The following is a 12010-nucleotide window of genomic DNA, read 5'->3' on the forward strand; positions in this document are numbered from 1 at the left end:
ATGTTGTTTATTATATTCCACAAATGAGTGAGATTATGTGATATTTATCTTTCTCTGACTGGCTTATTTTGCATAGCATAATGCTCTCCCATTTCATCCATGCTGTTGCAAATGTAAGAATTCCTTCTTTTTTACAGCAGCGTAGTATTCCATTGTGTAGATATACCACAGTTTTCTAATCCACTCATCTGCTGATCGGCACTTAGGCTGTTTCCAAATCTTAGCTATGATGAATTGTGCTGCTATGAACATAGGGGTGCATATATCCTTTCTGATTGGTATTTCTAGTTTCTTGGGATATATTCCTAGAAGTGGGATCACTGGGTCAAATGGAAGTTCCCTTTTAATTTTTTGAGGAAACTCCATACTGTTTTTCACCGTGGCTGCACCAGTTTGCATTTCCACCAGTGGTGAACAAGGGAGGGTTCCTTTTTCTCCACATCCTCGCCAGCACTTGTCATTTGTTGATTTGTTGGTAATAGCCATTCTGACAGGTGTGAGATGGTATCTCCCTGTCATTTTGATTTGCATCTCTCGGATGACAAACCTACAGCCACCATCCTACTCAATGAGCAAAAGCTAAAACCATTTTCCCTAAGAACAGGAACAAGACAGGCCCACTTTCACCACTCCTGTTTGACATAGTACTGGAAGTGCTAGCCATAGTGATCAGACAAGAATAAGAAATAAAAGGCATCTAAATTGGAAAAGAAGAAGTAAAATTATCATTATTCGCTGATGACATGATATTGTACATAGAAAACCTTAAAGACTCCATCAAAAAACTACTAGACTTAATAAATGTAGCAGAATACAAAATTAACACCCAGAAATCTATGGCTCTTTTATACACCAACTAGAGGCCTGGTGCACGAAATTCGTGCACTGGGGCAGGGAGGAGGGTGTCCCTCAGCCCAGCCTGCACCCTCTCTAACCTGGGACATCCCTCTCACAATCCAGGACTGCTGGCTCCTAACCACTCACCTGCCTGCCTGCCTGATTGCCCCTAACCACTCCCCTGCCAGCCTGACTAACACCTAATTGCTCCCCTGCTGGCCTGATCGCCCCCAACTGCCCTCCCCTGCTGGCCTGATTGCCCACAACTGCCCTCTCCTGCTGGCCATCTTGTGGTGGCCATCTTGTAATGATGTGGGGGCAGCCATCTTGTGACAACATGGGTGTGGCCATCTTGTGATGATGCGAGGGCGTGACAGTCACCTAGGCTTTTATTAGTATAGATCAGGGGTCCTCAAAATTTTTAAACAGGGGGCCAGTTCACTGTCCCTCAGACCGTTGGAGGGCCGGACTATAGTTAAAAAAACAAACTATGAACAAATTCCTATGCACACTGCACATATCTTATTTTGAAGTAAAAAAAACAAAACGGGAACAAATACAATATTTGTATTTGCATGTGGCCCATGGGCTGTAGTTTGAGGACCCCTGGTATAGATAATGAACTCACAGAAATGGAAACTAAAAAAAAAAAAAAAACTCATTTACCACTGCAACAAAAAAATTAAGATACCTGGGAATAAACTTAACCAAGGAGGTAAAGAACCTGTACTCAGAAAACAGGATGCTGAAAAAAGAGATAGAGGAAGATATAAACAAATGGAAGAATATACTGTGTTCATGGATTGGTAGAATCAACATTATTAAAATGTCCATACTACCCAAAGCAATCTACAGATTCAATGCAACCCCCATTAAAATACCAACAGCATATTTCAAAGACCTAGAACAAACTCTCCAAAAATTCATCTAGAATAAAAAAAGATCCTGAATAGCTGCAGCAATCTAGAGAAAGAAGAACAAAATTGGAGAGATCACAATACCAGATATCAAGCTATATTGTACAGCCACTGTTTTCAAAACTGCCTGGTACTAGCACAAGAAAAGACATATAGACCAATAGAACAGAACAGAGAAAGCAGAAATCGACCCAAGCCATTATTCTCAATTAATGTTTGACAAAGGAGGCAAGCGCCTACAATGGAGTCAAGATAGTCTCTTCAATAAATGGTGTTAGGAAAAGTGGATAGATACATGCAAAAAAAATGAAACTAGACCACTAACTTGCACCATACACAATTATAAACTCAAAATGGATAAAGGACTTAAAAGTAAGACAGGAAACCATAACAATCTTAGAAGAATCCATAGGCAGCAAAATAGCAGACATATGTCGTAGCAATATCTTTACCGATACAGCTCCAGCAATAGAAATTAAGGAAAAAATAAACAAATGGAACTTCATCAAAATAAAGAGCTCCTTCACAGCAAAAGAAACCATCAACAAAACAACAAGAAAGCCCACTGCATGGGAGGACATATTTGCCAATGTTATCTCCAATAAGGGTTTAACCATTTGTACACTATAAGTGTCTATAGACGCAAACAGTGGACCCTTTTTAATTAAATTCTAAATATTGTGGCAGTGAACTGGTTAATCTCCAAAATTTATAGGGAAATCATACAACTTAACAAAAGGAAGATAAACAATCCAATCAAAAAATGGGCGAATGACCTAAATAGACACTTTTCGAAAGAAGACATACAGAAGGCCAAGAAACATATGAAAACATGCTCAAAATCACTAAAATATTTTATTCGTTCCAAATAACCTTTCCTGGGCATTCAGAAAGACCATACAAAAATGTATACTTAGTAAATGCTTAAGGTGCTGACCCTGCTATGCCTTGAAAATGTACTCTATTGGGGGATTTCTGAAAAACAAACTCCTAGTTGTTAAATAGTGTAAGGACTTTAAAGAATTTAATTGACCCTTCTCTTAGGAATTACCAAGTGGTCACATCAGGACTTCAAAGTTTATGGGAATCCTTCCCTAACCTCCCTACCCCCAATCTTTGTGCTTAAAAAAAAATTCCTCCCATTGTTAAAATCAAAGAGTTTTTAAAAATTAGTCTTTCTACCCTAGCCAGTTTGGCTCAGTGGATAGCGTGTCACCCTGTGGACCAAAATGTCCTGGGTTCGATTCTGGTCAAGGGCACGCACCTTGGTTGCAGGCTCCTCATCAGCCCGGGGGCCTTGGTTGGGGCTTGTGCAGGAGGCAACCAATCAATGTGTTTCTCTCACATCGATGTTTCTCTCTGTCTTTCCCTCTTCCACTCTCCCTAAAAATCAATGGAAATAAACATCCTCAGGTGAGGATTAAAAATCAGTCTTTCCTTTCTGCTTTTAAATTACATTGAGAAACAGTTACATAATGGTTATGATTTATGCCCCAGGTCTCTGCTTACCATCTGCCCTATATATTGACAAATTTTCTGAAATCTCTTTTCCTATGTAATTGCCTATTCTAGAATGAAAAAGGAATCGCAGCTTCCAGTAGTGATCTGGTTATTCAGATCCTCTTCCTTGGCCATTCTTCTATCCCATCCAGCCCTGTCTTCTAGCCTTTGCTAATATATTCGTTTTCCTGGCCCTCTGCACAGACAGACACACCAGGAGCTGGCTGACGGAATCCTACCTGCCTGCAAGGATGTTAAGCTCTGCTCCATCTAGGCCACAACAGGATTTTACCTTCTGAGAAATACGGTCCATCAGCTCACAGCCGCAAAACTTAGCACTTAATTGGTTTAATACAAAACAAAACTACATGTAAAGTTTTTTTCAAGCTTTGAATGAGCTCCCCAAGGCATCTGATCTGTCTAGACGTTTCTGTTTTCCTCATAGTGGCTACAGTAACAAAGAGCTTGTGAATCCCTTTGAAATTTTTTAGCATTTTTTTTATTTTGGCAAAATATACATAATGTAAAGTTTATCATCTTAATGATTTTTAGGTGTAAAAGTCACTGGCATTAAGTACTGCTGTGCAACCATCACTACCTGGCTCCAGAACTCTTTGGGACACTATTGTCACTGTCTACAGGAGGCAGACAGAAAATTTCCAGTTAGTTCCTAATGATAAAAACCTAGTTTTAATTCACTGAACTGTATGCCTAAAAAAGTGTATATTACTGTGTATTAATTATACTTCAACATTACCAATTAAAAGCAAATAAGGAGGGATGTAGTGGGGTGGGCTGGGGACAATGGGGACCCAGACCACAAGGGGTAGAGGCACAGTAGCAGAGATGGGGATTTTATCAGAAGACGTAGGAACCCTTGAAGAGGCTGAAGAGAGTCGTGGCATTTATCCACTCACTCATGCCCAACATCTTTGCGCAGCTATGTTCTAAACACTGTGCCGGACCACTAGAATTGATCAGACATGTTTCACAAAGTTCATCCTGACTGCATTATAGATGATTGAGGGACAAAGCTAGTGGTGGTGTCATCATCAAGTAAAAAATACTACATTAAGGCAGTAGCAAAGGCAGGAGAGAGCAAAAGCTATATGTATTTTTTGTTTTAACTATTAACAGGGTCACCATGAAATCCCTATTCCATCATTTTGTTCCTATTTTTAGTCACTCCAAGGTTACTTTAGCTTGTTATGTAGTACACCAGATAAGCATTATGGTATACCAAGTGAGTAGACTGTATTATATCAGGGGTTCCTACTTCTTCCATACAACCTTTATTTATAATTTAAATCATATAATATCCTCACAATAACGGCTAAGACTATATAAGTGTGTATGTACATGTGCATGTGTGAATCTTTTTAATTTGCCAAATTATTTTTAGACTTTTAAAAAATGCCTGATTTTATGTATATCAGAGGACATTTTAGATAGGAACATACTGGCTATGGCAAAGGGTTTCTCCTTGTGTTACAAAAATACCACTTAAAAGAAATATGCAATATATTTAATTTATTCTCACTTAATTACAAAACCCTCAGAATACAAAACTAATCATTGCAAATGAGCTAATCAAATTACAACAATCTTTGACATTTTAGTTCAAAACACATTAAAATAGCATGCAAAACGTACTTTCCTATTTTTAAAATTATATTTAAGTGCCCGTTGATGCCACAGAGGTCATTTGGAAATAACAGACACTGTCTGAGACAATGCTCTGACTCCCGGCTCAGCCACGGATTTTGTTCTCTTGGTTTTCAAATTAATATCTCTGGGGAATACTTACTAAAAATAGAGCAGAGAGTAACAAAGACTTTTTATTTATTTACTTTGAATTTTGTAAAGAATGCTTTTAAAGGCATTAGCAACTGTTGCTCAGCTACAAATGAAAAATTAATTTAAGGAACTCACACAGCATTTTCAGGGCCTCATTCCAAATAGAATTTCTCAGACAGACTAAAATTGTACTCTTCTCATCTTCAGCCCACTTGAAGTTAAAAAAAAAAAAAAGGCAAGATAGTAGGTGTAAATGACTAAGAAGGGCCCTAGAGGATGCTCTGGAAGCTGAAGGGTTAGGAGCTTCATGTAGTATGTCTTGATAAGATTTCTAGACTATCTGTAATTTGCTGATTGTGAGGAAAACCAGATTATTAAGAGACCTTGTGAAGCCAAGAGCTACAAGAGCTTAAAATGCATGTGAAATTTGGGATGACGGGTGGGAACAGGGACTCTAATACTCTATGACCCCAAGTGCCATTTAGGAGTGACTCCTATCACAAATGCAAAAAATGCCACAGGGACAGGGGACAGACATCTTTAAAGCGTCAAAAAAGAATTGTAAAAATGTGACTAGGAAGAAGATAGAAACTACAAAGTCCATTATGCAACATCTGAAAGTTTTTACTTGGAGTGGGCTGAGTTGAATATTACAGCACAAGACCAGCAGGTAAGGCAAGTAGGCTGCCCTTTGTATAAATTAGGAAAACACATGCCTTTTGTCAGGTTTCCCTATGTTTCAGCCCCATTTATTCCACCAACTGGGCAGCCTTGTGCAGTGAACAATCTGTGCAATCAGGAAAATTACTCGTTAGTAGTTTACTTACAGAGTGAGTGATGCAAACCTATATGTTTGACCTGAATATTCAAAGGAAAGAGTAGACAATGTGGTAAACAAGTGGTTAGTCACAGAAAACCACTTGTTAAATTATCTGAGCTGAGTATTTTAAGGGACCACATCAGAAAGAGTTGATCTATGCCTAGGTTCTTATTTCTACCAAGAGTTGAGAAATCAGACACAAAATAACCCATAACAGAATGAGATATTTACACCATTCACAATCAACTTTGCTTTTCTATTTCGTTTTGGAGGATGAGGCCCAGAAATCAGGATTTTAAAAAGATTCCCAGGTGATTCTAATGTGCAGCCAAGGTTGAGAACCACTGCCTTAGAGCAGTGGTCGGCAAACTCATTAGTCAACAGAGCCAAATATCAACAGTAAAACGATTGAAATTTCTTTTGAGAGCCAAATTTTTTAAACTTAAACTATATAGGTAGGTACATTGTTATTAACTTAATTAGGGTACTCCTAAGGCTTAGGAAGAGCCACACTCAAGGGGCCAAAGAGCCACATGTGGCTCGCGAGCCGCAGTTTGCCGACCACGGCCTTAGAGGAACTGCCTGCTTCCTCTTCTCTAAACACATTTGGAAATCTATTAGTCATGATGGTCTCAAAGCCACACCTCTATAGCAGAGCAGTTCTTATAGGAGTGAGGTGGCTGGTACTCCCACCAAGAGCAAAGTGCCTTTTCCACTTTTCCCTAGTTCACCCCTCTCCCCATCTAGTTCCTCCAGCAAACACATTTAATTTACTTAAAACCAAATCCGTGTCACGAAAAACAGTGTGAAAACTCCAGGAGTTCACTGAGAGATTTTTAGTTACCTTGTTGGTTTACTCTCCACTCACCTCCACACCCACCCCATTTAAGTGGTAGTGCCCAAATACCCCAGAGCAATAAAAAATGCTGAGGAAACTTGAGGATTCCATGAGAACTACAGCAAGAAATCAGGCCCTTTCATTCTAGTTAAGAAAAACTGACTGGGTTGCCTAGACAGGTCTCAGAGAGATGTGAACACAGCTGCCCAGGCTCTGGTCACCCTGGGAGGAATGACAGCAACATCTGCTCAGGCCAAGACGAGCCCTGGAGGGAGAGGGCCTTCCTCCACCTGGCAGGGACTGCGGGATGGCATGGTGCTCCTGACTCCGGCTTTGGTTACTCAGCATGGGGACCTACATCTAGAAGGTGTCCCTAGTTTCAAGGAGGTCATGTGTGTCACAGACTTCAACAGGTCACAGCAGCACCATTTCTTTAATTTCACATTAATAAAATCCTTCCTTAAGTTACTTGAAATACTGAAGATGCCCTCTGAAAAAGGCCTTGCCAGTCAAGGAAAAAGTCCATGCTGCTCACCTCAATAATGTAGAGAACCACGTTCTTGTAGAAGCAGTACAATATGCACTTGGTCACCCGGTTGTAGCTCCAAGCACCATGAACCAACAGGAGCTTCTCTAAGTAGGAAAACTGCAAAAAGAAAATAAAGTTCAGAGAAGCCCATCATTCTATATAATAAAAGCCTAATATGCTAAGTGTCTGGTCGACCAGCCAGCTGTTCAACCAATCAAAGCGTAATCTATATATATAAAAGCCTAAACAACTGGACCACTGGGTGGTAGCTATGATGCGCACTGACCACCAGGGGACAGATGCTCAACACAGGAACTGCCCCCTGGTGGTCAGTGCATTCCCACAGCGGGAGCACTGCTCAGCTTCCAGACGCTGGGCTCACGGCTGGCAATTGCAGCTGTGGTGGCACAAGCCTCTCCCAGGAACACTCCCCCCGCACGCCCAAGCAGTGGCAGGGCAGACACAGCATGCCTGGGATGAGTGGGAGCAGCACAGCACCCAGCCTGGGCTCAGGCTCCTCCCTGTCGGCCTACTGCTTCACGCACTATTTTGTGCTGTGTGGAGTCTATAACAGTGGGCTGGAGTCTGATGAGCTGGTAAGTAAGGCAGGGCTGTGGTGGCACAGAGTTCTACTGATCCCCACAGGCCAGGCTGAGGGACCCCACTGGTGCACAAATCCATGCGCTGGGCCTCTAGTATGCTAATAATATTCGAAGGCTGCTCAACCACTTGCTATGACATGCACTGACCACCAGGGGACAGACTGTCAACTGGTTGACCAGTTGCTATGATGTGCAATGATCTCAGCGGGCAGATGCTCCGACTAATAGGTTAGCTTGCTGCTGGGGTCCAGCCAGATGAGCCAGATAGGCCAGATGAGCCAGACAGGCCAGCTGAGTGAGACTGGCCAGACACACTCTGGAGCCCCCCTGCCATCTCTCCCTGGCTGGCCAACCTCCTGCGTCTCTCCCTGGCCACAATCTTGCACCGGTGGGGTCCCTCAGCCTGACCTGCGCTCTCTCGCAATCCAGGACTCCTTGGGGGTTGTTGGAGAGCCAGTTTCAGCCCAATCCCACAGGGGGAGAGCTGCTCACAGCTGGTGAGTGCAACAGCGGTGGCAGGAGCCTCTCCCACCCCCATGGCAGCACTAAGGATGTCTGACTGCCGGCTTAGGCCTGCTCCCCCCAGAGGCTGCAGGCCAGGCTGAGGGACCTCCCCTCCTCCGCGAGTGAGCTGGGCTGAGGGAACCCTCCCCCCCACACCGAGTGCATGAATTTCATGCACCAGGCCTCTAGTTTAGGAATAAAAGTCATTAAATGTCCTTTGGAGGAAATGACAGGTAAGGTAATAGCGAAAAACCATTCATGTAAAAAAACTAAAGGCCAAGCTTCAGGCCTAGTGAGAAGAGCTAAAATATCTCAAACCTACATAATTATAATTTCCCCCAAATATGCAGCTGGACATCTAATTGTTATTCTTGTGAAATTCTATTTACGTAAATGCTTTCTAGAGGATCTTAATTATTAAAAGAAGATGACCACCTGAACTGAAATGAAAGTACAGCATGAGTCAGACACCTCAGTCACAGATTTTATGATGACAACAGGAGCCAGGGATAACATCACTGGTGCAACAGCAGCCTTTTGAAAAGGGACACACATATATACCTGACCTGTTTCCACTGTCAGACTGCAGGTACAAACACACAGAGACTCACAGACACACACATGGACACACAGGCACATGGACACACACAGACACACAGTAACATACAGATACACAAACAGAGACACACAGAGACACCCACACCCTCTGCCTCCACTTCTACATCCATTTTGTTCTCCTTTTTTCTAACTAGTACAGAGCACCACTTGCTAGAGTACAGTGCAGTCAGGAAAAACAGAAACCAGCAAGCAGCTACACACTAAGTTGAGAATAATGTAATGGCTCTCTCAGTTTGAAATATTCAGCAATATCCTAATGTTTTAACAAAATACTTGAATGCTCTTTGGGGCATAGGTCTTTGAGTACCACTCAGGCTCATGTATACTCAGCCTCCCCTTAGCCTGACTTGGCCTTCTGTGTCCTATTTCATAAAGGTCCCCCAAAATGTAAAAACTGAGCTGGAGGGATGAAAATGAGCTTTTTAAAAAATGTATCTTTATTGTTGAAAGTATTACAGATGTCCGCTTTGTTTTTGTTCCCCTCATTGACCCCCTCCTCATAAACCTTTGCCACACCATTGTCTGTGCCCATGGGCTATGCATATCCTATATAATAGAGGTAATATGCAAATTGACCATCATGCTCTCACACAAGATGGTTACCCCCATGTGGTCACAAGATGGCCACCACAAGATGGCTGGCAGGGGAGGGCAGTTGTGGGCGATCAGGCCTGCAGGAGAGGGCAGTTAGGGGTGATCAGGACAGCAGGGGAGGGCAGCTGAGAGAGACCAGGCCTGCAGGGAAGGGCAGTTGGGGGCAACCAGGCCAGCAGGGGAGGGCAGTTGGGGGTAATCGGGCCAGCAGGGGAGCAGTTAGGCGTCAATCAGTCTGGCAGGGGAGTGGTTAGGGGGTGATCAGCCTGGCAGGCAGAAGCGGTTAGGGGCAATCAGGCAGGCAGGCAGGTGAGCGATTGGGAGCCAGCAGTCCCAGATTGTGAGAGGGATGTCTGACTGCCGGTTTAGGGATTGGGCCTAAACCGGCAGTCAGACATCCTCTGAGGGGTCCCAGATTGGAGAGGGTGCAGGCTGGGCTGAGGGATATCCTCCCCACCCAGTGCATGAATTTCATGCACTGGGCCTCTAGTATGAATATAAGTTTCCTGGTCGATTTATCCCCCTCCCAACCCCTGGAATTCATCAGTCCATTCATGGTTCTATGTCTCTGGATCTATTTTGTTCATCAATTTATTTGGTTCCTTAGATTCCACATATAAGTGAGATCATGTGATACCTATGTTTCTGTGACTGGCTTATTTTGCTCAGAATAATACTCTCCAGGTCCATCCATGCTGTTGCAAATGGTAAAAGTTCCTTTTCCTTTTACCACTGCTTTTTATTCCATTGTGTAAATGTACCACTGTGTTTTTTTTTATCCACCCACTTGCTTATGGGCACTCAGGCTGTTTCCAAATCCCAGCTTTTGTAAATTGCACTGCTATGAACATAGGGGTGCATATATTCTTTCTGACTGGTGTTTCAGGTTTGTTAGGATATATTCCTAGAAGTGGGATCACTGGGTGAAATGAAAGTTCCATTTTTAAGGTTTTGAGGAAACTCCATACTGTTTTCCACAGTGGCTACACCAAGTCTGCATTCCCACTAGCAGCGTAGGAGGGTTCCCTTTTCTCCATATCCTTGCCAACAAACTTGTCCTTTATTGATTTGTTGATGATAGCCATTCTGACAGGTGTTTTAATTCGCATCTCTTGGATGATTAATGACTTTGAGCATTATTTCATGTCTCTTGGCCTTCTGTATGCTCACTTTGGAGAAGTGTCTATTTAGGTCCTTTGCCCATTTTTTATTTTTTTTTAAATATATTTTATTGATTTTTTACAGAGAGAAAGGGAGAGAGATAGAGAGAAACATTGATGAGAGAGAAACATCGATCAGCTGCCTCCTGCACATCCCCCACTGGGGAAGTGCCCACAACCCAGGCACATGCCCTTAACCGGAATCGAACCCGGGACCCTTCAGTCCGCAGGCCAACACTATCCACTGAGCAAAACCGGCTTTGGCCTTTGCCCATTTTTTAATTGGACTGTTTATCTTTCTTTTGTTAAGTTGTATGAATTCCTTTATATTTTGGATATTAACCCCTTATCAGATGTATCATTGGCAAATATGCTCTCCCACACAGTGGGCTCTTTTTTCACTTTGTTGATGGTTTCTTTTGCTGTGCAGAAGCTTTTTATTTTAATGTAGTCCCATTTGTTTATTTTGTCCTTACTTTCCTTTGCCCTAGGAAATATATCAGTAAACATATTATTATGAGAGATACCTGAGATTTCCTGCCAAAAGTTTCTTCTAAGAGATTTTATGGTTTCATGGCTTAAATTTAAGTCTTTTATCCATTTTAAGTTTATTCTTGTGTATGGTGTAAGTTGGTGGTCTAGTTTCATTATTTTGTCTCACAAATACCATTTATTTATGGTATTGCCTCCTTTGTCAAATATTAATTGAGCATGATGCCTTGGGTCAATTTCTGGGGTCTCTGTTTTATTCTATTGATCTATATGTCTTTGTAGTATTGCTTGATATCTGGTATTGTGATCCCTCCAACTTTGTTATTCTTTCTCAAGATTGCTGTGGTTATTCAGCGTCTTTTTTAGTTCCATATGAATTTTTGGAGTGTTTGTTCTAAATCTATGAAATATGCCATTGGTATTTTAATAGTGATTGCATTGAATCTGTAGATTGGTCTGGGTAGTATGGACATTTTAATGATGTTGACTTTACCAATCCATGAACATGGTATATTCTTCCACTTGTTTATATCTTCCTCTATCTATTTTTTTCAATATCCTGTAGTTTTCTTAGTACAAATCTTTTACCTCATTGGTTAAGTTTATTCCTAAGTATCTTAATTTTTTTGTTGTAATGGAAAATAGGATTTTTTTTTTAGTTTTTCTTTCTGAAAGTTCATTATTGGTGTATAACAATAGCATCCATTTCTGGGTGTTTATTTTATATTGTGTTACGTTGCCAAATTCATTTATTTGGTGGAGTCTTTAAGGTTTTCTATGTACAATATCATGTCATCTGCGA

General features: G+C 41.8%; 1 protein-coding gene across 1 annotated transcript in view; it reads right to left on the reverse strand.

Annotated features, from left to right (window-relative positions):
• ATP8A2 (ATPase phospholipid transporting 8A2) overlaps positions 1–12010 on the reverse strand; it is a 701182-nt gene that overhangs the window by 249675 nt on the left and 439497 nt on the right. Inside the window, exon 27 of the mRNA XM_036300527.1 lies at positions 7245–7355. Within this exon, the coding sequence (XP_036156420.1) occupies positions 7245–7355 (111 nt within the window). The remainder of the gene's footprint in view (positions 1–7244; positions 7356–12010) is intronic.

The sequence above is a fragment of the Myotis myotis genome, unplaced genomic scaffold, assembly GCF_014108235.1.
Source record: "Myotis myotis isolate mMyoMyo1 unplaced genomic scaffold, mMyoMyo1.p scaffold_m19_p_3, whole genome shotgun sequence".
In the NCBI taxonomy this organism is placed as follows: Eukaryota; Metazoa; Chordata; class Mammalia; order Chiroptera; family Vespertilionidae; genus Myotis; species Myotis myotis.